The 27,223-nt window shown below is 41.3% G+C and overlaps 1 protein-coding gene and 2 long non-coding RNA genes across 4 annotated transcripts in view; 2 read left to right on the top strand and 1 right to left on the bottom strand.

Annotated features, from left to right (window-relative positions):
- The window catches only part of LOC113989302, a 54,992-nt gene extending 54,379 nt beyond the window's left edge, over positions 1-613 (bottom strand). Inside the window, exon 1 of the long non-coding RNA XR_003541196.2 lies at positions 418-613. This is a non-coding gene — a long non-coding RNA (uncharacterized LOC113989302). The remainder of the gene's footprint in view (positions 1-417) is intronic.
- Positions 603-15,892, top strand: LOC120323266. Its single transcript, XR_005563571.1, has 3 exons — positions 603-761; positions 1,466-1,561; positions 15,238-15,892. It is a non-coding gene; the product is annotated as an uncharacterized LOC120323266 (long non-coding RNA).
- A 1,709-nt stretch (positions 15,893-17,601) lies between these two features.
- ATF3 (activating transcription factor 3) lies at positions 17,602-26,902 on the top strand. Of its 2 annotated transcripts, XM_027723729.2 has the most exons (4): positions 17,602-17,777; positions 22,344-22,587; positions 23,494-23,601; positions 24,545-26,902. In XM_027723729.2, exons 2-4 carry the CDS (start codon positions 22,348-22,350, stop codon positions 24,740-24,742), a joined length of 546 nt encoding a protein of 181 aa, XP_027579530.1. In that variant the 5' UTR covers positions 17,602-17,777; positions 22,344-22,347; the 3' UTR covers positions 24,743-26,902. The 2 variants fall into 2 exon arrangements, with proteins under 2 accessions (XP_027579530.1, XP_027579531.1); XM_027723730.2 differs by lacking the exon at positions 17,602-17,777 and having other exon boundaries at positions 18,222-22,587.
- Positions 26,903-27,223: the final 321 nt, after the last annotated feature.

Raw genomic sequence — 27,223 nt, 5'->3', positions numbered from 1 at the left:
GGCTAAGCATCGCCGCCGGCTCCACTGCTGACGCCAAATATAGGGGAATCCAGGTGTCGCACAAAGAACCCTCCTCTCTGTCTCGTGAGCCATAAATCCACCCGGAGCTGCTGCCCCTTCCATGACTCAGAGGCAGGGCCGTGGGCCGGAACCAGCGCCGCAGCCGCGGCTCCTCGCTCCGGAGGGCGATCAGGGCTAGACCGGGACCAGGTTCCCCCTTCCCGCGCTCCCTGAAGGGGGATGCGGGGACCGAGCCCCGCGCACGTGACGTGACGCGATACCCGCATGACGTCACCTGCCCCCCGGGAGCGCCCGTAAATGGCCCCGCGGGGCCGCGCAGGCGCGCGCCCGCCGTGACGTCACGGCCGACGGGGCCGCGGCCCCGCCCGCCGGTCACAGCGCTCCCCGCGCCCTCACCTTCTATTTTTAATTCTTTCTTTGTCTCCGAGCGCCCGCCCCTTTCGCCGCGGGATGACGGGGCGGCGGGATGACGCCACCCGCTTCCCGGAACGGTGACGCGGCCGCTGGAATGCGCGCGGGGCTGCGCTGCCTTAAAGGGGCAGCGCGGGGCGGCCCCGCCCGGGGGGGCGGCACTGACGGACGGGCGCAGCTGGGGCGGCCGGGGGGGGCGCGGGACCGAGACCTGTCCCGCACAGACCCCGCACAGACCCCGCACAGACCCCGCACAGACCCCGCACAGACCCCGCACAGACCCGCAGCGCCGTCCTGAATGAAGGGCTGGCGGGGACAATGACCCCTCGGTGAGAGCTCCCAGTTTCCCAGGGTGCAGGTCTGACCCCAAGTCAGACTCTCCCGGGCGGTTCAGCCCCGATCGGCCTGGGCTGATGCTGCCGCCCGGGTGGTGTGCGGAGCTCTTTTCTTCATCGCCGCTCACGGTTCTGTGGCTCCGGTTCCCCAGAGCTGTTCCCCGGGGCCTGGGAACTCGGGAGTGTCACGGACACGGGGGAAGGGAAATGCCAGGTCCTGCCCCAGGGCAGCAGCATCGCATGGACAGAGTCTGTCCGCCTCTGTAGGGCTGACCACAAACGCACATCGTTAATAAAACGATGCTAATTCACAGAGTAATAAGTCCTTGATGTATTCGCTATATATTTCTATGTGAAACACAGGAGCCGGAAGTACTACAGTAAAGATTTTCCACCGATACATCAGGCATGAAAATGTTTGACATAAAAAACTACAATTTTAACTCAGCCAAGAGCTGAGAGTTTCAAACTGTAGATGTTGGCCATAGTAGGTTATCTCTGGGTCGGGGATGTGCTCTGAAATAAAGCCCCTCACTCAGTATAAGGTCGAGATGATGCTGTGGCATCATATTTAGATCATGGCTCGTAGGGAAATCTGGAGTGTACTTAGTCACCTATGGCATGACCTTATATTTCCACTCAATTTAGTAACAACAGTTGGTTTCTTATGGGACATGTGAGATTTAACTTATTAACAGTTTCTAGGGTAAGTGGAGAGAAGTCAGAAAAGGCATGAGATGAGAAGACAACAGATGAAAGGGAAATGCTCAGAGAGATGGAGCTCCCAGGGAAATGTAAGTCTTGTCTTCTTCTCAAATAGAACATTAAGGTAAAGGCAGTTACTTATCCACAGAGATTTTTATTACGTTGCCCTGAGTGATTTTTTTTTCCTGACTTAAATTATCTGGTTATAATTTTCATTTCAGCTTTTGCCTTTTGCTTAGGTTTGAACCTTTTTCTTAAATAGCACAGTAGAGTCTGTCAGAATACTAAAACTCTTGGGTCCAGAGAATGATGTTTCAACCATCTCAAAAAAAAAAAAAAGTCTCTGTTTACGTTGAGATGGTATATCCTATTCATCAGGCTGGCACGTGGGAATATTGATATATGTTTGAGCATGTAAAATCCTGGTAGGCAAATACCAGAGTAACTTGCCTCTATGTTTCTGAGAAAAAGTGCTTCAGCTTAGTCCTGAGATGGTCAGTGTACCACACATGTATGTCCCTGTGTCTTTTAACTCTGGAATGAATTCTGCCCTTGCTGTCCCTTCGTCTGCTTTCAGTTAGGACAAGTTATGTTACAGGAACTTTTAGCTTGTTGAAGAGCTTCCGGCTTTTTGTATTATGATCCAAAAGTGAGATGAAAAAGTATCGCTTTTTTTTTCCTGAATGATCACTTGCATTAACTAAACCAAGAAAGGTAAAATTAATGAAACATCAGAGGGGCTTAACTCTGAAATGTCATCTAATTAAGATGTCAATTAGACTGCCCTCGTAACTAGATAATGAATGTGAAAAGCTGTTTATGTGCGAAACATATCTGTGAAGTTTTCCTGGAAAAGTAATTCTTTAAAAATTCAGTACTTTTCATTCTTGCTCTTATAAATAATTAGGCAGGCTATTCTCTTACCAATGTTATGTTTCAGTGAATCTGAACTTGGTTGTCGCGCAGCTTCCTTATGAATCATTATTATCATAATTTCAAATCACTCATTAAATGAAAGTTGTTTTTTCCCCTAAATCCCCTAACCTACTTCTATCATGCCAACAGGAGCATTCAGAAACTGGCACTAAGGTGCAGCTCTGATACAAGTTTTCTGTTTCCCTGTGACTCATTTGACATTAACATAATTATGCTACAGGAGTCAAAGTGATTTTCCAACTATGAGTAATGCACAGTACTAGACCGAATGTTTACAAGACACCGAGGCATATCAGCTAGCTGAAGTAACCAGCTGCTGATAACAGCTGAAGTAAGTTGGGGAATTAAAAAGTCTTATAATACAATTACCCTTCTTTGGCACTCGGTGTCCTGTACGGCTGGGAGGTAGGTCATGTGCTCTGCGAGGAAGGATCCAGAAGCAGGACTGTGCAGTAATGAGGAGAAAAGACTGAGCCCGTGGGTTGCTCACACGACAAGTCTTCATAGTTTTCTTCCCACTTGCATATTTATGGCAAAGTCATGCTCAAATAGGAGCACTGATCTTTTCAAGAAGCGGCTGTATTTACCAGAGTTCATTTCAAAACACAAGTGACACACATCCTCTCAGCCAGGAAAACAAGATCAAAATGAAACAACAACAAAAAAAAAAGTGAGGTCATCTCACAAATGCTTTGAATCACGTATGTATGGGAATAACACAAAAGAAGAAAACCATTAAGGAGAAGGCAAAATTGAGTGCTATTACCACAATGAGATGTCTTTTCTCTGTAGTTGAAATATCTATGCAGGCTAATGATAAAAGTACAGAGAAGCATTATAACGAATATGTTCTGAATAAATCGCAGAAAAAGTAACCACAATATGTATAAGCCATATTAAAAAGAAAAAAAAATAAAACAAAATCTTAGTGGTCATGACTTATTTCAAGTGTTCCCTGAAATTTTTTGAAATTACTAGCTTCTCAGAATTTTTAAAAATAGTTTGAGAAACAAGTTATTTTTTTTCCTGACTTTGTTTGTTTGTGTACAAGTAGCTTTTTGAATGAAACCGGGGCACTTTGTATTTACAAGTTTGTCAACTTTGGCTGGATATCCTTCCAATGAGGCCTTATTCAGTAATGTGCTGAGCACCCAGAACATCACTGGTTTCATACCTCCTACAAGAATGCTTAGTTTCTCGTAGGATTAGCTGTGAAGGTAGAAATCTAATTTTGAAATATCAACTCAAACCTACTACAATTTGCTAGAGTACTAGAATGGAAAATAACCAGTTAACAACTTCCCTATAAAATACTGCAGTTATACAAGTGGGAAGGGGAGTCAAATGCAGAAAACAGTGCTGATAGCAGAACTGTTAGCAGAAGCCATGTATTCCAGGACACATATTCAAAGAATTCAGAAGAAAATTGCATATCACACTGTGTTCTTTATTTCACAAGAAAATCTGCTGAGGCCAGACTTGGCATGCTCAGATTATCGTCACTGACTCTCAAAGCTGGATGAGGACCAGAACTGGTAAAAAAGTTGTTTATAGCTGAGGAAGGCTGGACGAGGAAAGGTTTGCCACAGTACCTTGCATTGGCAGCACTCCCCATTTGCCAGGAGAGTCAGGGCTTGGAGATTCTGCAATGGTTTACCTGCTGCATGACAGTGGGCAAGCTCTAGATCTATTTCCTTCAGCTTGTCCACTTCTTTCTTGCTAAGGGGTGAAATGTACCTTTTTGGTGGAGATGGCTTTGCATGCCAACTGCTACTAAAATGACCAGCAGAAATTTATTCAACATATGTTGATAAAATCAGCCAGCAGAACCCAAACCACACATAAACAGAACAATCTGAGTCCCATCAACAGAAATAAATTCCCATAGCAATATTTAGCAGTCTTAAATTTAATCTGATTTGCTATAAGCTCATGCAGGACTGTAGTTTTATAACTACAAATACCCACCTCCGTAGCATGTTGTGCCACTGGATTTACATCTATTTTCACTGCTTTTAATTACCAATATCCCTAAACTACCAAAGCTCAACCCTCAGCTCACGTTGCTAAAATGTACTCCAGTATTACCAGAGCAGGTTCCCGTACTTCAGGTATTATTCCTTAGAGTAACACATAACAGGAGATGTTTGTAAAACAGTTCTACTCAGCTCCATACCTACCTGGAGTCCCCTAATAACACAGTCTTAAAAGCAGTACCTCTGTAATACTCTGCATTTCTATCTCCGGCTTTCCCAGTTGGCTCCAGAGGAATTTTCTTCTTATAATGATCTTCAGGGCAGCTGCACCCGTGCCCTACCTTTTTTCTTCTTGGAGGTACTACCATTTATTTGTAACATTTATTTAGCATTCTGCAATGACATACAACCTGTGCAAATTCCAAGTATTTAACCTTTGTTCCTTGTCAAAGCTTTGCAAATTAACTTAAAACAGCAGAGTGAAATAGGCACCAAGGGGCATTTTCTGGAAGTAACTGATAAAATCTTGCAAGTACTGCTTGCCCTTACAGGTTGGCTGGGTTTTGTTGTTTTTAGCTTGTTGTTAAAGCTGAGCTCCCAAACCAAAATCTTCACAGAAAATTATTTAGCATAGAAAATCATTATGGTTTTAGAAAGCATGTAAAAGTAAACAGATTATCAAGATTTAAATTATTTTCTGAATTAGAGAAAAATTAGCTGATATTCATTTGTTTGAGTTTTCAGGGTATATATATATATACCTTGTAACGAGGCCCAATGTTCCTGGAATAAAAATAGCTATCATGGTGATAACTGATAATATGTTACTCTGAAGTAGCAGCAGAAAACAGAATTGGAAATACATACCCATGCCAATAGCGATGAAAAGAACTTCATCCCATTGCTTACCTGGATGAGGCCCCAGTGGCCTTGTCCTCCCATGGTCTGGGTGGAGCAGCGTGGGCTGCTGCTGTATCCCACTGCAGAACAGACAGGAGACCACAGGGAACCTCCTCTATAGCTGCCAAGGGATTTGGGAGCATGGATGTTAGTGTCAAACCACTACCACAGTTACGATGAGCAGACCCGCCAGGAACATGAGCTCTGTTAGGAAATACCCAGGGAAACCCACGGATGCTGTTTGGGATGGCATTGTTTCCCCAGCATGTGCTTGTGAAGAGGTCTGAGTTAGGGTGAAGGCAGAACACGCAGCTTCAGCACGGGGTGACCTGGCCTTTCCCGTCTGTGGGCCAGCAAGAGCAGAGCTGGTCAGGGAGGGCTCCTGGGTTTTCCCCGTGGTGCAGTGCAGGGAGGTTAAATGCCTCCATGGAGAGATTTCTTTCGCAGAAATTCCCTGAAGTCAACAAATTCTGAAGCAGAGATTTTATTCTGCTAAGCGAAGGGAAGCTCCTGCACCAGGGGACAGGCTGCCAGAAATCAGAGTTTTCCAAATTTTTCCTCCCTCAGTAGCCCTCTCTCTAAGGGTTTCTTCTATGAGGTCGTGTGTCAGGTCCCTTACATGACTCAGTACTTTTTAGAAATATTATGTGTTGTAATAGATATACTTAGAAATATTAAATATATCAGTATATGTCTCAGTTAAAATATATGTTAGATACAAATTTATTTTTATAATTTCTTTCATAGAATGACTTCTCTTAGAAAAATGAATCTAACATGGCATTAACTTTAATGCTGAAAAACTAGACATTAGTTTTTGTGCTATATTAAAGCCCAGTCCTTCTAACACTTATGCATGTGCTTAGATTTAAGTGTATGAGTAGTACTGGACTCATTTGGATTACGTGCACAATTAAAATTAAGCACTTGTGAAAGTGTGAAATGCTTTCAGGTCAGGATTTCCAAATTCTTTAATTTGTTTAGAGTAAACAAAAAAACCAAACTAGTAACCACTCATTCACATAATAAAATTTCAGTGGTGTTTATGATAAGGGACCTCCTGTCATTTGATAGGTAAAGCAGCTTATAAAATAAATTTATACCCATCTTAACAAAATGAAACACCCCAATGCTGTGATTGCCTGCCTGAGTGACTGCATTTTCTAGTAGGAAAGAGAAATTCTTACTCTAAAACTTTGAGTACCAGCTGGGATGAATATGGTTATTTTAGAATAAGGTGACATGTTTCAAAGAAGAGACGAACTTTTTTTTAATGTGTACATTTCATTCTTTCTGTCAACACAAGTTCGATGTTTTCAGAAAAATTCAAAACTAAACAGTATTTTACTTTGGGATGGAAATATGCTCTTTGTTTACAAGGTGTAGTGAGCTTTGCTAGATCAGTTATAAAAATGTTCACACGATAATTCTATCACATTACAAGTACAAATTAGATGGCTATGGAGATGGTGAGACTTTTGCCTGTCTAAACATTTCCCCACTGCTTTCTGAAAGAGAGTTGTCCCTGGTCATGGTGCACTTGGATCATCACAGGAGAAAATAAAGTGGTTGCTCACACCTTGTTAATAATTACTGGTTTTAACTGTATAATGAAACTTACCAAAAAGGCTCAGGAGCTAATGGAGTTCGCATAAAACCTCAGCCACCCAAAATTCAGTCACAGCACTGCCTGTGATACCAGGGACTTCTACATCCCCTGTCTTACATGACTTGATTCTCAGCCCCGTTAAGTGGTCCCAAATCAGCCACCAAGGTATGCAGGGAGCAGTTTGGCCTTCCCAGCGGGAGATGGGGGACCTCTTGCCCCTCACTTTGTAAGGAGGCACCTCTGTCCTCTAGAGAGACAAAAGGTGCCTCCTTGCCTGTGCTTTGGTCTCTTCTTTTTAGTTTGGAAAGGCATCACTCCTTTCTTGCAAATGCTGGTGGAAGGATAAGATAGTGCTGCTTTCTTTAAGCGTTCATCAGGGATATGTAAAAGACAGGTACAGTTCCACCGACTGTCTAAGGAAGTTTAATCTCGTATTTCTGTTGACCTGGGGGACTGCATGAGCTATCAGGCTATGAATGGGGAGACAAGCATCCTCCATGCTGCTTGCTGTGGCCATGTAGAAAGTAGAGAGAGCTTGGGAGGAGGCTCTTCTTTCTGATTCTCGCACTTAAGGCTGTTGAAGATTTTACACAAGCATTTTTTAAGAGCAGAAATGGAGCCCAGTTCTCAATTCTTTAAGACAGGTGCCCGAAAAGACACCTAGTCTTTGAGAGAAAGGCACGACTACCCTGCAGACACACACTCCCACTGCATAGGATAGGCACAGTCAGAAAATACATACCTTGGAGGACCTAGGGAAAGATTTAGTATCAGGAACCCACTGGACATAGTCCTGAGGAAACCCCTAGCTGGGTAGCAGATGTATTTGAGCACCCATGCAGAAATGAAACATTAAGGTGCATAGGAACAGGAAGGTTGCTCACTACAGCACATACAGGATCTGGATACCAGGGTGTTTTATAGCCCTGGGAAAAAGTTTTGTCTAAAGGAGCTTGGGATGTGCTTGCTTTAGCTTGCTACAGCTTGTCCACTCTGAAGCTCCCATTCTAATCCATCACAGGAGAATTTGAAAAGGAGGAGGATCCAAGTGTCCTGTGGCTAATGGTTGAGGTTTTGCATACCATCTTTCTCCTGAACCACTCTCAAGAGAAGCTCACAGAAGGGATATTTCCAGTGTAAAACAAACTATAAATATTCCAGTATAGGGAAGGGATGAGTACTGGATGAACTTTGCGATATGATCCAAAAATATGTTGCTGACCTCCCACTTGACATGATCTGTTTCCCTATTAAACTGTAATATAATTAGGGTTTGCTCTAACCCTGACACTAGTTTAATGCTTACATCGATGGAAACGTGGCCTCACAGACCACAGTGAGAAAAAGGTGTATACATAAAGTCAAAAATAATCCATGCCATAGTAGAAGGAAGGATAGCCAAGAGAGAACACTTACCCCTCCCACCTTGCAAGATATTTAGATGTCTTATCACAAATGTGTAAATGGATGTTAGGACAAAGGTCTTAGAGAACTTAGACTCAAAGCTCAACTCTTTTCATTAGTGCGAATGGAGTGCAGCTGAACTGGAGTTGGAGAGTTCACACAGGGAAAGGAGAATTGTGGACAAAATGAACTGGAACTATGAGTTGAGGGCAAAGATTCTTGTATTGGCCAAAGAGGGGATTTGGAAAATAGGTGATGACTATGCTGATAGGCAATTATGGTTCTAACTGTCACCATGATGATAATAGTTGGTGACCATTAGCTCATTTCATCTCATCTTCTGTGGCCGCTAAATTTCACCCAATAACCCAATAAGCAGCAGGTGCTGTGAGAGACGAGGACAGATCTTGGCTAAGGTAACAGAAGAAGGGTGATCATAACCCCCCAGGCTTTGTAAGCAGTCCATTTAGGGCAGGCACATTCACAAATAAGTAAGATTCAATGAATAGATTATGTCAGGAAACCAAAGGATACTGAGGATCCCGTTACACATTTTGCAGGAATGAGTTTAGAAATAAGACCCATGGCTCTGTCCTAGTGATACCCTGTGGTAGGAACACATATGAAGGGGGAGAAGCTGCATCAGTGTGCTGGGACCTTCCGAGGAGTGGGGCTGTGGACAGGAATGCTGCTTTTACAAAGCCCCTTGTAAAAATATGTGCAACGGGCATTTCAAAATAAAGGAAAAAGGTAGTGCTAAAATATATATTCAAGTTGGTGATGAAACCTACAAATGCATGGATATTTTAAGGATTCAGAGATGGAAAAATGAATTTTATATTATACTATGTTACTATATTATACTATAATGTTATATTAAATAAAAATTATACTGACCTGTAATAATTGTAAACCAAACATCACACAACTTGAGTACATGTTTAACCCCCTTGCTCTGTAAAGAAAAGAGTGTGTAAGCACTCACATCCTAAAACATGGCTGATTTACAGCCTGACATCAAGAGATGGCACAGATCAGTATGGAAATTTTTAAGAAGATTTTGGAGCCTAAACATCCACAAAGCACAAATCACCTGTAAAAAAAGACCTGGTGAATTTAAATGTTGCCTGCTAGGTTACATGTTCTCTCTGCTTCACAGTATATTTTGATGACAAAATAAATCATCAGCAAAAAATATCAAGCTAAACCATTCCAAGTCAAATCTTCGGGTGATGAAATTAAAGCAGTTATGCCAATTTATATGTGTGGGGAATTCATGACTTGTTTTGAGTACTCTGTCATATATCTGTACTTTCTGCTTCAGCCACGAAGCTGATGATTTATCTGACTGGTTAAAGTGGAGTAGCATATAAATGGTACTAACAGATACAGGCTCCCTAAAGCCAGGAAACATAACACTGAGTCTAATTTATGGTTTCCAAACAAGTCGTAGGACTGATCCTGCAATCCCAACTTGAGCAAAACTCCCTCTGAAGTGCTGGGCACAGCTGTAAATTCAAAATGGAGTGCCAGGCTGGTGGCTGCCTGATACCTCCCTGCACCACAGTATGGGTGTCATTTGGAAGTAGATTTAATTAAACATTTCACATTTTTTTCTGATACAATATGGAATATTTTGGCTTATGCAAGGGGAAGAAAACTTCTGCACCATCAAGGAAACTACCTTCCTCTGCAGAACATGACACACATCTGTCTCTTCAAAATGCGATGGCACAGTGTGTTTTACTTTGATCAGCTTTGATTTATGGGAAATACAACCTAGATAAATTTAAATAGTATTGAATTACACTTTCCCCTTGTGGGAAATAATTCAGAATCTACCAAAATTCTAAAGCTTTGGGGTTTTTTTTAGAAAAATAACAGTAATTACTCTTCTTCAAAAGTCTGTGCTGAATTAATTGATCAGCCCATACATTTAAGAAAACTGCCAAAATAAGGTCCCTGACAAAAGATGACAATATTATACCTTGCTAGGTGTTCTCATCCCAAATAAAGAAATATAATTCCACAGGTATAAGTTATAATATAAGTTATAGAGGTTGTGTGAAATCTTCTTTAATAGCAAGTCTTAAGTTAGGCAAGGCTTTTGGACAGGGACTGTTTAGCCATGTATTTAATTGCTGTGCTGAATCTGTGCTTCTATTTGACAGTTGAAATATTGTCATTGTTTTTAGAGCTCAATATAAAACTCTTGCATATAATAAAAACACATCCAGAATCCTTACTGGGGCTGCTAAATACTACTGCAACACATATGTTGAATAGTAAGAATAGATAATAATACATCAAGAGAGCATCCAGTAACAAAAGACCCATTAGAGTGCTAATTAAAATTAGACTTAAAAGTAAAATACAGCCGGCTTATCCATTATTTCCATTTGGAAATCTCAGCTACTTCACCTTAGAAGGTAAAATACTATTATCCATTTCAGCTGACTGGGAAACAGAACAAAAGGAAGATCATCAGATTATCCAAAATCACAAAGATGGTGAATAAGGAGCCCTCTCATTTCCCAACTCCCATTTCAATGAACAGTGCTATCCTCATCTGTCTCATTAATCATTATTTCCAGTTTAGAAGAACCAAAGCTCAGCTCTACAGAAGGAGGCTGGGCATGGCGAAAATAAATTCCCCATCTCTCCCACCTGCCATCTAACCTGCAATGTGGAGTTGGACGTTGCTGTGATTGAGACATTCATGGCCCCAAACTTCCCTTCTAAACTTGGACTAGGGGTTGACCTGAGTCTTTTAATAAAACTCCATCAGCGAGAACACTTAGTCTGGAGGGAAGGGTTCTCATCTCTGGCTGGATGGGGTGAAACTCGTGCCTTCTCTTTCTGAGGAGAAATGACCTAATCGCAAACTGATCATCTGTGCTGTTTGAGGAATCTTACTCTAGATGTCTCCCACTCAAGCTGTCCTATCCTGAAGTGACGAGCCGATTAGACAGTAAACCAGATGGTGCCTGACTTTACAGCCCTGTGGTGAGGACATGCCCTGGACAAGGGGCGTCCTGCGGTCTGCTTTTCTCTCTCTGTAACCATTTTGCTTTGAAGAGTCACTGCACAGAAGATGGACCCTACCCCACCATGGGTATTGTTCTCCACTGGACTGACATCACTTTGGAACACCAGGTGGGTGTAGTGACACCCTGTACCTGCTCTCGTTACTGAGGTGTCCTCATCAGCAACCTCACATGCCCACAGAGCAATAAGGATTTGGACTCAGGGAGTGCTTTTATGACTGCAATTTTAAAACCACGCACAACTCTATTGGTTTCCTTTATTTACACTCTGTTCTCATTATCTGGGCAAGTTACTGTACAGTTAAAGCCAAAAAAATAAACCAAGAAAGATAAGAAGCTGAAAGTTATGATCATCCATGTGCTCCTTTCATGGCAAGGCACATGTGAAGTAGGTGAGAGGACAAATAATAAGCACAACGAAAGCTGCAGTGGCAGCCTTGGTTTTAAATTTTCCGTAGATTGCAAATCTATGCCATACGTTGTTTTTATCTGAAATAGTATTTATGTAGAAATCAATGCTTAATTATGAGAAATGCGGTTTGTAATTATTATGGCAAGTTGTAATTTGCATATTTACCAGAAAGATGAGGAGAGCTGTTTGAAGTATCCTTAATGTTGTTAAATTTCAGAATATGCGTTATATAAGCACAGTTCCAAGGGCAATCAGTAGGAACAACTAGTTTTTGTAGGGGGATGTGTGTGTGTGTGTGTGTGCGTGTATGTATTTTTGTTTAGAGGCACGGTTAATTCCATAATGTATCCAAAATTTGTGTAACTTAGCACAGTAAAAATAGATATATTCTCTCACTCACTTCCTCTCATCCTCGGTGTTCACCTGGAAGACTATAAGAATACAAAACATAATTACATTAGTCCACCCAAGGGAAGCAGACACCTTCAGCAAATAATTTCTAACATTTCTTTCAAGTTATTTCAAGAGGAGAGTTTTGTACAATGAGAACCATTGTGACTAAATGCTGATTTTTCATAGACCCTGAGGGCTAAATTTATCTCTCGTTGAAGTCAATGGGAATCTTTCCATTGACGTAAATAACAGTTGGATCAGGTCTTAGTGCTTTCATCGGTGATCATTTTTTTACATGTAAAAACATTGATGAAGTTCAGAATGAACCTGTAACTGATCTCAAACAAAATCTGGTATGTTTTCACAAGGTAGAAAGAATGGGGAGAGGGAGATGAAGGGGAGGATCTGTGAAGACGGAGTTTTTCTTGCCGTTAAATGGATAGGACAGTAAAGACACCATAAAGGAGATATAACTTACACTTGCCTGAGGGAAATTAATATATCTGGCCTATCATTTTGCTTGTTCAGTGGAACCAGTGGGTTTATTTATGCAGTCTAGTTAAGATGTGATTCTTCTGTATGTGGGATCTCTTTTCCTTTTTGTTTATTATCTGGATATATCCAAAGAGATCAGAAATTTTAATTGCAGGTTATTGTGCTTGGCCAACTGCTATGCTGGTGTGCAAAGTCCATCTGATAAAAAAACCTTCAAAGGCTTCAGCAAAAGGGAACTAAAGATACACTTAACTGGGCCAGTGTCAGGACTGTCTCTAAGCTAGAGAGAAGGGATGTTTGTGTAACTTGCCCCTCCACCCCGCACTCCCAAAGCCCTGTGTATAATAATGACTGACAACCTTGTGGTTCACTAATTTAGTAAAGCTCTGCTAAAATTCATGGTAATTTTGGGCACTGGAATCTGGTCCTGAAATGTACATCTTGTTGTGTCCAGAGGTAATTTTGTTATCAGCGCCTCCATCTTAATAAGGGAGAAGCAAAAAGTAAAATGACAGGAAGCAAAAGAGAAAATTAAAATGACTCATTTAAGCTTAGGAAGCTTCTGGTCAGGAGCAGAAGGACCAATGGGAGAAAAATTGCTGGAAAAAAAGGAACAGAAAGGGGGATGATGAAATCCAGGGATACGGGGAGGGAAAAGAGAGAAGTGAGAAGAGAAGAAACAGGGAAGTGGCAAAATAAAAGGAGAAGCTGCTGTTTTAAGGAAAGGGGAAAGGTGGCTTTTACTGAAACAAAGCAAAAGACAGGACAGAATGGGATTTTAAATGGAGAGAATAAATGAATGGATTTAGAGGGATTGTGATGGGAAAGGCACTAAGAAAAGAAAAGTAAGCTGAGGAGAGAAAAGCAAGAAATAAATTAATTTCATCTTCAATGTTAAAGAATAAAAGAAGTTAAAATAGAGCACTTATTTTCCTCCACAAGACGTATAATTGTCTGCTTGAGTGGTATTAAATGTAGGACAGTAGCAGGGTTTGCCATACAGTCTCTGTGAGAGTCTATCCTCTAACCTGTGGTTTTTTTAACTCCCTTCTGGTTTTGGACCTTTTAATCTCATAGAGATCCAACCCTTCTAGAGTGAATTTTATCCTCACTACTGTAGGTTTGGTGTTTTTTAATTCACTTTTTGGGGAAACATTTGGAAGTAGCCCACAAACGCCCAAGGGGTCCCTAGACAACAGCTGGAAAGCCGTTGAATGGGTGGAGATGGCTGATGCTACTTCTACTGCAGATTGCTCCCATAGTTCAAGAAACAGCAACCTACACCCTGGAAAAACTAGTCCCAGTTTTCAACTCTGGTGTTAGTCCAGTCAGATGGGAAAATTATCTCAAAATTAGTTTATGTTTTGGGGAACAGGGGAGTCTTACCACATAGATTCAGACCTGAATGTACCACATAGCAAAATTCATCATGAAGGATAAGTCCTATCATAAAAATAGAGAATAATTTTTTAGGCAGAATCAGAAAATCTGATTCTGGGCTAATTTTACCACACGATAACTCTGAATTCAGGCAACCTCTTTCTCTTGCATGCGCTGTGCAGGGAAAAATTTGACCTGTCAGGGTTACAGTAATTTCAAAACTTAACACAACTAAAACCACAAAACACACATAGAGACAGGTTTTACTCAGGTTATCACTAGAAATTTCATTTATTTGTGTCTCATAATATTTTCACTAGACCAAATAGGTTTAATGGAAATGCATGACCATAAACCAATATAGGATCTGGATGGGACATGGGAGTTTTAACTGTGTTACTCTGACTGACATCCTGCAGTGGCATAAATGTTAAGACAGGAGAAAGCTACTGCTGTGAGGATGGGAGTCTGTTCCTCTGTATAACAATGTCTATAGCTCTGTTTAGCAAGGAGATAGCCATGTTTTAGTTTTAATCAAATATCTACTGTGTATGAAGTAGTGTCAAGGGATGTGGAGGCAGGATTTGGCCAGAAAAAGGTAAAGGAAAGAATTGTTCCCTCTACACTGGAGACTCCTGGAGGGCTGCAAGGACCACACCATGAGGTGGTATTCAGCCTAATTTCTCTGAATAGGGAGAAGAACCCAATACACATCAGTCTGGGTGATGACATGCTGTACCTGGCTTAAGGGAAAACAGAACTTATGCACATGAATGTCACCTCTGTTAAAAGAGTGCTGTTTCAGGGGAGCTGTTCCCTGCAGTTTATGACGAAAGAGAGAAATGAATTGGAAAAGGACTGATAAATGTTCAGAGGGAGGCAAATGAAAGATATTTTATGAGATGGAAAACTAAATTGGCAAGAACATCAGAGCATCTGGTGGCTGTACTAGGTTTTACTTTAACTTCCTGATAGTCTTAATTACTAGTTAATTTTTTTTTTTAACTCGAGTGTGATCTTGTGTCTTTACTGAGATCAATTTAGCTTTGGTTTTAAAAGGGAGCAGAATAAAACCTGTATGACACAGTGGAACTGGGTTTATTTTTCATTGTGGTTTCGTTTTCTTTTTTCACTGAAGAATTTCAAGCCAGGACATGTTTCAGTGGCCTAATCTCAAATGCGCACGGGAACAGTTTCTATGTTTGCTTTGCAGGGAGGAGCTGGCTTACTTCAAGAGAAGTTCAAGAATGAACACAACTGGTTTGCTGTCAGTTTTTAGTACTGGCTGCAGCTCATGGGCAATAATGGCACCAGCAGTGGTGAAGCAGCATTGTATAGCAAACAAGTAGACCTCAGTGACCCTCAACAACAGGATAACAACACTTGGATTTCCAAGGGACTTCTACCCACACTGAAGGAGGGAATTGCTTTTTTTCCCTTCTTCATTATTCTGCAACATTGCTCTGCTTATCTTGAAATACTCTAAATAAATACCCACTTCTGACACAGCTAGCTAAATAAGGACAGACAGTTGCTAAATCTCTGTCATAATTACAGCAGGCACCTGTTCATGGCCACTAAAACCGATGTTGCTAACACGTTTCCACAATAACTTCATGCTCAAAATTTTCCAACCAACTATCTTTTGGGAAGAAATTTTCCACATTTGGCCTCTGCTTGAGAGGACTTTTTTTTTTCTTCGAGGCTTGAGAAAAATGATGCCAGCTGTTCTTGAGCACAGCATGAATTATAAAGTTATGCCTCTGAAGTAAAAAGAACTTCCCAGGCTGCACCAAGCTGAAATATAAAGCTTGCTCTAGACCCTTCTGAAGAGCAAACTTTTTCTTAGTGTTATACTAGATGTTGATTTACCTAGATTAATAAAGATAAGACAATAAATATGTTTTTAAATAGCTGAGAATGATTTATCTGTAGGTGAGTGAAAAAGAAAAGCTTTCAGCTCAAACGAGCTGTAAATGGAGAACTGCCAGGTGGGTCAGAGGAGTTCACTCCTGCCCTCACCAAGTGCATTTCATTGTTTGAGGAGAACAGGGTGCGACTGCACCTTCCACAGGAGGGAAGCCAACGTCACTACTCCGGACTCCTTCCCCTCTCCACCAGATTATTTTTCTTTCAAAAGCAGGCAATTAAATATAAAATAGGAGTGTTAAATTTGCAAAATTGAGCATGCTGGCACTGGGGCATTTAAAAAGCTAAGTTTACTACTCCTGTCTGTGGCCAATATATACATGTATATATACATCCAGGCAATCAAATGGACATAGAGAGGAGATAGAGAGAGACTTTCAAACTAGTATTAGAACTCTATATCCTTGACAAAATGCTCAAAGTAATCAAAATGTCCCAGAATATACCACTTGAATCATATTACCTATTATGAAAACTGGTACACTGAACATTATAAAATTAATTAACAGATTGAAGCTCTTAATTGGGATATACATTTTATATATGAAGGTATACATTTTATATTGATTTATTTAGAATATCCTCAAGCATGGAATACCCTGGTTTTTCCATGCCAAATACAGAGACTTGAAGACTGTCTAAATAACAAGTTTGTATGTATTATATATGTATGTATATATATATGTCTCTCCTGGATATATGTTTTTTGTCTCTCCTGGATATATGTTTTTGGTTTTGTTTGTTTTTTTTTTTTTTTGACACATTTTCTAGCACTTTGGGGGCTGCTAAAAGTCAATTTCTGTCTTTTAACAAACCAGGGAAAACAAAAAAGAAGAACTAAACAAAACCCCCTTCACCACAGTCACAACCATATTTCTTTCTCTTCTATAGCAACTCCTTGTTTTTTCATGAAATCATAAGGAAATCGTGTGCTGGTGTGTTTTAAGAAAAATTAAAAAAAAAACACCTCAACAAAACAAACAAAACCCCCAAAGCATATTATTTTTAACTTTCTATAATTTCATTAAACGGGTCTTTCCTCCTCATGGTAAAAAGCCTTCTTCTTCATATGAAATGAACTTCTAGCTGTCATGTCAAGTAGCACGGAGCGCGGGGGGGGGGGGGGGATTGTAAGAACGGAGGGGGTGTTAAGCAGTTTTTTCCTGTAGAAAACGGTCACAGTTTTCACTCCTTTCGAAAACTACACAGTCGCCCCTTCTTTTTTCTTTTCCTTTATTTTTTTTCTTTTTCCTTTTTTTTTTTTTTGTCGTGACAAAGACTTTGATTTATTCTCAGAGGCAAAACGGCCCCGAGAAAGAAACTCCCGGAGCCTTAATTAAAAAAAGAAAGAAAGAAAGAAAGAAAAATAAATAGAAAAAGAAAACAAAAGAGGGGGTGGGCATGGAGGAGGGAAGGAGAACAGGGTCTGTTCGGGTGCCGATGATCTCCCTGGGAGAGCCGCGATGCCGCCCGGCGCGGCTCAGCGCGGCGGTCCCGCTCCGTGCCGTGCCGAGTCGTGCCGGCGGGGAAGCCTTGCATCACCGCCACGGGCTCCGCTTCCCTCCTCCCTCTCTTTCGGAGAGGCTATTAATAGCATGACATCAGCCAGGGACTCGCCGCCAGAGTAAATACCAGCGCTGCCCGCTCGGCTATATAAGGGGGGTGATGCAACCGAGGCGAGCGGCAGAGGAGCGGGGAGCGGAGCGAGCGGCTCTCCCGGAGGAGGCGGCGGAGAAGCGAGGACAGCCGCCGGGACGGCAGCGCGGCGAGGCGAGTGCGGAGCCTCTTCCCTCCGGCCGGGAAAGCGGCAGCAGCGGGAGGAAGGTAGGTAGAAGCGCGAAGGGAGCCGCCGAGACTCCCCGTGCCGGCGGGACGAGGGGCTGAGCTCCGTGGGAGCTTGTGCCGCCGCGGAGAGATGCCCGCCGGGGGGTCCGCGGGCCGCCGCCGGGAAAAGTTTCGCCGCCCCCGGCGAAGTCGGGCGCGGCGGTGCCGCCGCCCGCCGAGATCCCTGGGAAAGCCCTTGGCCCCGCCGAACCTCCCCCGGAGCCCGTCGCCCGCCCGCCGGTGGCGGCTCGCTCCTGGCGCCCACATCTGGGGGAACCCCCTGCCCGGGCTGCCGCCAGATGTGAGCACCGGGAGGAGCCCGCCGAGCCCCGGCTCATCCCGGGCCGGCACCGCCGCTCGGCACCGCGCGGTGGCGGCCTCGGCGGAGGGACGGCGCGGGCCCCGGGACCGGGATCGGGACGGGGATCGCCGGGATGCCGGAGCGCGGCGGGGGCGGCTGCCGTCGGCGGCACCGCGGGGACCGCGGGCACCGGGGCTGGGGAGCTGCCCCGGGACGGTCAAGGCGATGAGCAACCCCGCACTGCCGCGCGTAGGTTTATCTATGATATTCACATAAATCGAGGGGGAACTCCGTCTGCGAGCCGGGCACATTCGCTTTCCTTTCTGTCCCGGTCTTGACATGAAGTAGATCAGTTGCTAAACTGTTGCCTAACCAAATCAGGCGTGACACAACAGCAAACTTGTTTCAGAGAAGGAGTTTCCTCTTGGAAATCAATTTTCCTGCTAATAACAGCATTTGAGAAGCTGGAAGGCAGCAGAAAATGGTTCGAGAGCGATGTGGGATGTCAGAAAGCTTAAGGTCAACTAGCGTGCACAGAGGTTGTGAACTGTAATTGCTCTTAATGCTGTTTAAGATTAACCTCAGTGGTTATCAGGGTTTATTGCATCAGCACCAGAGGAAAAGGAATTCATATGAAGAAATAAACCCAAGAGGCACAGCCAACCATCTGCAGTTAAGCAAAAAAAGAAAAGACTGAAAGTAGTCAATTTTATTATTATTATTAAACAAGAATACCCTTAAATAGTAGAAATGCACAGCTAGGAAGTATGTCTCAATTTAAAAATATTGGCAGATGAGATGCAAAAGCCCACTGTAGATGGAAAGAATCATCAGCAGAAGAACAAACAAGTAGCAAAGGGAGAATGAATTAATAAAGTTGCTTGAATCTACCTGAATTGGGAGGGTACCATGCATAGAAAAACTGTTCTCTTTCGAGAATTCCAAAACTGAGGATAAAGTAATGAAGCATTAACTCACCGTGGGAACAGGTTGTACTCTTACAGTGCAGGTCTGCACTGCACAGTAATGTTCAGCACCTTCAATGTCAGTAACTTCAGGAGTACTGAAAGCAGCCTGGAGCACAGGTCCATGTGTTTGGTCTAACAAAGTAAACACAGCTTGTATCAGAAAGGCCACGATATAATCACATTTTAAGGCTTGATATTGTTATTCCTACTGGTTCCCCAGCCCTTACAAATCCAGAAAAAATGAGATAGTGCTCCTGATGGCTTATAGACAGAGGTACAATTTGTACTAAAATTGAGAAAAGGAAGGACAACTTGTTGCATTCTTTACAATAGTCAAATCTAATTTTTCTTCTTCTAAAACATTCCTAAAAGCAGATTGGTTCCTCAGAATCTGGAAAACATCTACCTTGCTGTTATGAAAAGGGAATCTATTCAGTTTACTGAAGAGTTTTGACAGAAGGCTGACTACTTCTGTTATTTGTGTCGTGGTGGCTCCTTGCAATCCCAGTGGTAGACTGGAAGCCTACCCTACCAAGTCCTGCCCTACGGAAGAGCCCCAGGAAAGCAAACCAGCAGCAAACAGCTCTGCAAAATGGGACTCAGCTCACAGCAGAAATCCTTTCACAAGCCTCAGCCCCCTGGTAGGCCTTCCCTTCCCTAAAGTCTGAGCAATTAGAGGTACCTTTCAGGATGTTTGGGAGGTCAGTGAGCTGTTTGGGCAGCAGAGCAGCAAGTTTCTACAGTCAAGGACATTTTCTCCTGCTCTGGGCACCCTACCACCCCTCTTTTTCACACTAGTAACTGATGGATGAGAGGGCCTGAAGCCATTATAGCAGGGTTTTGTTGGTGCTCATGGTACACTTAGCACTAACTAGTAGAAATCCACAATTAACACAATTTCTCAGGCACAAACATTCTTGGTTTCCTCTGGTGCTGCTGCTGACCTTAATTAAAAGTTCACCTAAACTGTAAAATAATTGAATAAACCACCAGAGCTCAAAAATTATTCACTCAACTAATTATTTTGTAGGCTGGAGAAACAGTTTTACTGTTAATTTAAGACTCCTGGTTGGATTAAATTATACATAATTAACTTCGTTGAATGAAGCCATCATCAGCATTCAAGGAGACAGATTCAGTGAAAATAGCTGAAATTTTTCCTAGCAGTGAGGGGTTCAGTGTCATCCAGAATTAGCCTGTTTAAATTAGCTGAATGGTTGAATGTTGGTAAATGGTAAATAATACTGTGAGGACTTCATCTGGAAATTATAGGGCCATTTCTGACTTGTTGGAAAAGCGCAACTGCTAGCCTTCTGAGATTATAGGATTAAATTGTATCACTACTTTAAATGTGACTCATGAGCAGGGGCTTTCTGAAGAGAATTACATAAATTTCCCAAGGTCTTTCTGAATAACAAATTTTTCCAAATAATTTCCCCATCTTTAATAACTGTGGGTGAAATCCTGGCTCCATTGAGGTCAACAGAAAAAGTTCTCTTGATTGCAGTGGAGTCAGGATTTCACCCCCAGACTCTGGGAAATGTTCAGCTCTTTTGTGGTGACTGGGTGAGGAAGAAATGAGGAAGATTGCAGCTGGACATGGCATTTTCTACCAACTGGCAATTCACTGTCCTCAGATTTTTATATTTACCTCACTTAACGATGAACCAGATTCTATTCTCATTTGCACCAGTGTGGATTTACAGTGTATTTTTAGATATCTCTGGGCAAAATCTATCTTCTTCACATGACCCCAAACATTTCTTGCTGTGTTGCTGAAGTAACGTACAGGGAACTGTGCAGTTCTGGGTTGACCATGTGGAAATTTAGCTTACCCACAGTGCTACCCCAAGGCAACTATTTGCTTACCTGAACTAAGTTAATTATAATTGACTTTGCTATAATTATTATAGTTCTAGACTGGAGTAGATAACACATACTGTAATTATCCATACAGCTATTAAAAACAAAAAAACCAAACCCCAACCAAAACCTACACACCAAAGAAAGCTGGAAAACCAACATAGTAAAATCCAATTTAACACAAGTTGCTTTATGAACAAGGAAACTACTAAAAACTGTTTTCCTATGGATTTGCAGCTTTTGTCCATTGAACCACCCATGAAAGGTGCTCAGTTTTCTTCCAGACCTCTTATCTCACCTCTGCTGGGTGAGAGATGGATTGTGACATGCAGAGATGTGTGCATCAGCTAGCCCACCGTGTTTGAATGACTGACTGCTGAGTTATGTCTCTTTCCCCCTCAGTGGGGTCACCAATTTTCACAAAGCACGTAGGGGACCTCTCTCCCTCCAAAACTGGCTAAAAAATAAGAGTGACTAAAAAGAGGAAAGTAGAGAGCACTCTTGGGTAAGTTTGTTTCTTAGGAAACCTACTAGAGTTGAGGTTTCTCCATGGGTTTACATTTGCATAATTCCCCCGAAGTCTCTTCAATCACACTGTTTTATATCAGCAAAAGATTCGGCCATAAATATTTAAGAATTTCAAGACTCCCATAGAGGGCACATGAGGACAGTTTCGAATTTTACAAGAGCAAAGGACTGAAACAAACTGTTTCACATTTTTCATGAGTCAATCCCTCCAACTCAGTCTGTGCTTTGGGGCTCCAGAGCATGTATAGACTCTTACTTCTGTGCCAGCTCTTATCATTAACCATTTTTCAGGAGTTTAGAGCCATATCTACAACTGTATGTAAGACTGAGTGTGATAATTTTGTGACAGATCATGTCGTGATTAGCAAACTTCAGCTCCTAGTAGAACTCGTTGAGCTTTACCTGAATGTAGCCAAGATAAAGGTATGCTCTGTCCATTTGAAGCTGGAATTTGTGGTGGTATAGCTCTGAGGATGAAGATACTCTTACTTTCTGTCTGTGCCTTAAATAATAATACTACTTTTTTGCTTTCTGATTTTTGTTCTTATTTTCTTTCTCTTCCTATTCACTCGATTATCATTTGCCACACATTACCAATTTAAAGCTTAACAGTATACATACTTACACAGTTTTTTTGAATATTAAGTTTCAGAAAGACCTAGAAATTGTCTCATGCTGATGTTGTTCTTACTTTTAAATACTAACTTTGAGTTAACTTGAAGTTTTCACTAGTGACCAAATACTTAACTGCTTGTCTCTAGTGAGAGATTGGGGTACATGGAGAAGGGGGACTGAAGCAATGTAAGAACTACAGTATTATTCACAGTATGAAATTTACCTCTAAGAGATATTTGCCTTTCTAAAGTTGTTGAAAGACTATTATTATTATCTCTTTTTATCTTTCAGCAAAATGATGGTCCAACACTCAGGCCAGGTATCTGCATTAGAAGTCAGCGCCTCCGCAATTGTTCCCACTTTGTCCCCTGCAGGGTCACTGGGGTTTGATGATTTCACAAATTTAACCCCACTGGTGAAAGAGGAACTGAGGTTTGCTATTCAGAATAAGCGTCAGTTCCACAGGATGTCTTCTTCATTGGACGCGGTGGCGGTTTCTGAAAGGCCAGTTGAAACAGCAATGATGAAAACAGAGGTATGGCTCTTTAAATAGAATTCCAGTGTGAATGATTAATTCTCTAGTGAAGTTTCACCACGAGACCAGTAGCTATAGACAACCCTCTCTGCCATACTTGATTCTTTCAAGCATGCTGCTTGGCTTTCTGTTAAATGCTTTGGGGAAAACCTTTGGTATTTCACATAGCTGGATATTTTATTTTTTATTATCATCTAAGGACAATGTTTTACAATGATTAGAACAAGTGCTAATTTAGTTTCCCTGCCTACTTGTGGCTGAACTTGGAATAAGTCACTGCTGAAGTTCTATTTCACTAAAGACAGTCCAGCAGGACCTACAGGGACTAGACTAAGTGGGACTAGCTGTTCTATGTCCACACTAGGTTTTTACTTTAAGATAATACTCTCACTGAAAAAGATTTCTCTTTAAAAGTGGATAAATAGCTTAAGTTAGGGAAACAGCTACAATTTGGTCTGAGCCTTCCCAGGAAACAAAACAAAACTTGAAGAAGTGTGTTAATATCTCCTTCTCGGTGCTGCCTTTAGTTTCACTCGCTCTCCCTGCCTCATTCATGACACATCCTCCACTCTGCTCCCCATGCTCCTTCCTCCTTTTCCTCTCCTGGAGGTGTGGGAGTCAGTCTGGGGAGACATTCAATGAGTTTTTTGAGTACTTTTGGTTTAAAATGAGCCATCATGTGGATTACATACATCCAAACTCCAGTCAGGTTTTAACTGAATTCTAATGAGATTACTACCCTTATACTGTATGGCAAACAAGGTCACAATCACACTGCTATGTAACTCTTAATGTAAACACTGACAACACTATCCATGTTGATTTTAAAATTGCAGAAGCTGTAGAAATAGAGGTTTCATATTTACAACATCTGATGGATTATGTGTATCCATTTTTGCTGGACAGTTTTCTCCTGAAGAGGATGAAAGAAAGAAGAGAAGAAGGGAAAGGAACAAAATTGCTGCGGCAAAGTGCCGAAACAAAAAGAAGGAAAAAACAGAATGTTTGCAAAAAGTAAGTGACTGGCTAGAATTTTTCTTAATCTGTCATCCTGCCAGGATCCAAACAGGTAGCATGGAGTTCTGTCATAGTAAGAAATACAGAAAGATGTCACCCAAAACTCTTTAAACCCTTCAAAACATTAGTTATAAAACATGAACATGCTATATATTAAAACAAAACCTGGTTAAAACTGGAAAAAAAAAGAAAGCATGGTAGGAGTGAAAAGAGTTTACTGTTTCAGTGACTAATCTTGTGTATGGGAATAATATTAATTTGAATGTGTACACTAAACACAAAAAGAAGTAAAATCTCATTTCATAAAACATTCACTATGGAGAGCCTGCAAACAACACCAAATAATTTCGGACTTACTTACGAAACGAGTGATATGGTAGCTGACTCCTGAGTTCTCTGTCCTAGGACCCCAATTTTGTCTTCACCTCCTGTGCAGTGATATACAACTTTATTACAACAACGTCGATCTGTACCTGGGTATAGAGGCCTCTATATTCCTATATCTAGGGCTAGGGAAAAAAGCTATGTTCTTACTTGCTTAGCTTACCATGGTTTTGCAGATATGTGACATGATGTTCAAGGGAATTAAGAAGCAGCGTAGATAATTTTGGGTCAATTTTTGACCCAAAAAGCTCAGAATAATTTTGCAGAAGATAGCGATAATGCTTTGGATATCTGTCCCTGTAAGTGAACAGAAGTCTGAATTTGACTTTCCAACTTCCATTACACTTTTCTAAAGGCCAAAAAAAGTAACTGTCAATGTTAGACTGTTACTGACTGAAGAATGTATAGTTTCATCATTACAGCACACTAAGAACATGAGATTTCTTTCTCTGCTAGCCATATGTTTTGCCACCAATAAAAGACCACAACTATTAGCTAAATATTGCAACTATTTGAACTACTCAGTGTAATAGTTGTGTCTGTCCTTTGTGACTAGGAATCAGAAAAGCTGGAAACTATCAATGCGGAATTAAAAGCCCAGATCGAAGAGCTGAAGAATGAGAAGCAGCATTTGATATACATGCTAAATCTTCACAGGCCTACTTGTATAGTTCGTGCACAAAACGGAAGGACACCTGAAGATGAAAGAAATCTTTTTATTCAACAGATCAAAGAAGGCACATTACAAGGTTAAGTGATATGGCAAACATGGAAATATTTATAGTGTTTTTAACAACTACCAGAATCCATGGAGGATCTGACATAATGTGTAGGATTCTATTAGTCAAGAGCCTTTAGGAAGGGCAGGTTGCTTTCTTAAGCGGAAAGAATCATTTTGGCTTGACAGCGATTCTTCCCCTTGGAAGATCTGGTCTCAATCAAATTGAAGAGCCTTCTGCCTCAAATATAGGTTTTTGCACCTGTCATACTTGCTATTCCTAGGAGCTACAGACAACAGCTTCAGAAGTTTTAGCTCTCTGCTAGTATACAGTATCTGCACTCACGACGTTTGTGCTAGAACACTATGACTTCCAGTGATGCACATGGGACAGACAGCTGTGCTGGATGGACACTACTTTTCCTTGTTGCTGATAGGGAAAGAAGACTGAGTATTTTTGAAGTTTCCAGGAGGATGGTTTCTGGCAGAATGTACTGATGCATAATGTTGCATTTTAACCTAACACATACACACACACACACACACAAAACCCCCCTTTAGTTCCAACTAAGCTTTGTCAGTTTTCTCACAACACTTGTGTGGGTTTTTTCTATGACTCATCTCAGTGACTGAAATTGAAGAGCCTTGTAGGTGTGACAAAGAAATGTTTCTTGCAAAACATCTATGTGACCTAGCTTGTATTTTATGAGTTATCACCTCACCTACTATCCTTTGGGGACTACAATTTTTCTTTGATGGCTAAAGAGCAGCTTGTACTATCATTTAGTGACTCGGTGAATTGAACCCACTGGAAAGAGGAAACTAACTGTCGAGGAGTATTGATAGAGGTTTTGCTGAAGTAAAGAACTGCAGGACTGAATCCCAGGCTTGTGAACCTTGAAAAGGTTGGGTTTTTTTTTTTTTAAATTTATCTAGAATCTAATCCTACAAGCCTTAATTCATACTATTAAGCCTCATTCACAAAAGAGGTTCCATGGATTTCAGAGCTCATGCAGATAGCTCTTACAGGCATAAGAGCTTGACAAAGCTTTTTCCATCCTGGCCAAGATTTCTTCCTTTTGCCAGGTGATTCAGAGGGAAAAATTATGATTGCAGCTACTTTTATTTTACATTTGAGTGGCAACTACAGTCAATCAAAAATGTTACTTAGAATCTAAAGGAGGCAGGAGTTTTGATGTAGTGAATGATTGTTTTTATTTTTTATTAAATACTAACCTTGGATGTTTTTGAACTGGTAGAAGAGCTGCTGGACAAAACAGTTGGAGTTATGAGTGTTTAAATTCTGATGTTTCTGTGAAATTCTCAGATTGTTTATTTCTATAAAATATATCCTTACAACTTTTTGTAAAAGAAAATATTATTCTTATTTATCACTAATATCTTAATGAGTAGAGTTAATAAATACTGCGAGCAAGAGAAAACTGAAAACACAAGTGTTGTGCTGTCTTTTTACCTTTGGTGTTTAATATTATATATTCCTAAACTTCATCAGTTGTATTTGAGACACTGCTACTTAGAACACTTATTCTTCATCTTTTTTGAAGATGAGGCACTGAGTATCTTGAATGATTGGGTGCAGACGTTATACCTTCCAAAATTCTGTATCTCCATCAGTGATGTCTAACCATTCGATGTCACAATTTAAACAAAGCAGAATACAAACGGAGCTTACTGTACATAATATTTTACACCAGTTATGCAGTGTTGAAATTGTGTGTTTGTTCTAAAGGCTAAACTTAAAGATACCTCAGCCATAAGGTTCTTACCCTGCAAATTTCTCATGAGTCTGTCACATATTGTACCTGATCCTTATATGATCATTATATTCTGCAACAGAACTTCTTAGTACCTTTTCCTAAGATCTGGATATATTGTAATGTCCTATATCACATTTTAAAGATATGTACTTCATGTATCTGAAAAGTGAATGTATTACAAAGATGACATACTAGGTCCAATTCTGTCCTAAGAATCCATTATCTTTCTGTGTATTGGAAGGAGGTTCCATTGACTTCCATTGACAAGTGAGAGTTTTATTCACATCCTGTAGGCAGAGTTTGGAAACTGTATGGCAACTTCTGTGGCTTAAAGGGTGAGTTCTATGTGTAATTGGGCCAGCTGTTTATCAGACAACAGGTATACATGAAGTGTGTTACAATAAACTTGTCAAACAATGTTCACTGTTATTTGACTTCTGTAATGTGGAAATACAAAACCAAGGCATCATCCCGGTATCGTACACCTTGGCTTTGTCTTTTGTGCATCAAATACCAGCAGACGAAACTGTCTCATGGTCGGTTATGAAGTGTTACCACAGAGACTAGAAAATAGTGACAGGATTCACGTGTCTCCCTTAGGGAATTTGTATGGTTGCTTTTAACCATATCACTGGTGACGCAGGCGTCACGCTTTTGTTGCTTGATCTTATTTACTCGGCATGCCAAATGTTGATATGGTACCACTACTATTGTCAGAAGATAATCTATTTTTATTTCT

This window comes from Pipra filicauda, unplaced genomic scaffold (genome assembly GCF_003945595.2).
Source record: "Pipra filicauda isolate LSUMZ 115617 unplaced genomic scaffold, ASM394559v2 scaffold221_size1283894_pilon, whole genome shotgun sequence".
Lineage (NCBI taxonomy): Eukaryota > Metazoa > Chordata > Aves > Passeriformes > Pipridae > Pipra > Pipra filicauda.
The sequence above is the reverse complement of the archived record's forward strand: the minus strand, read 5'-3'. Positions and strand labels throughout refer to the sequence as shown.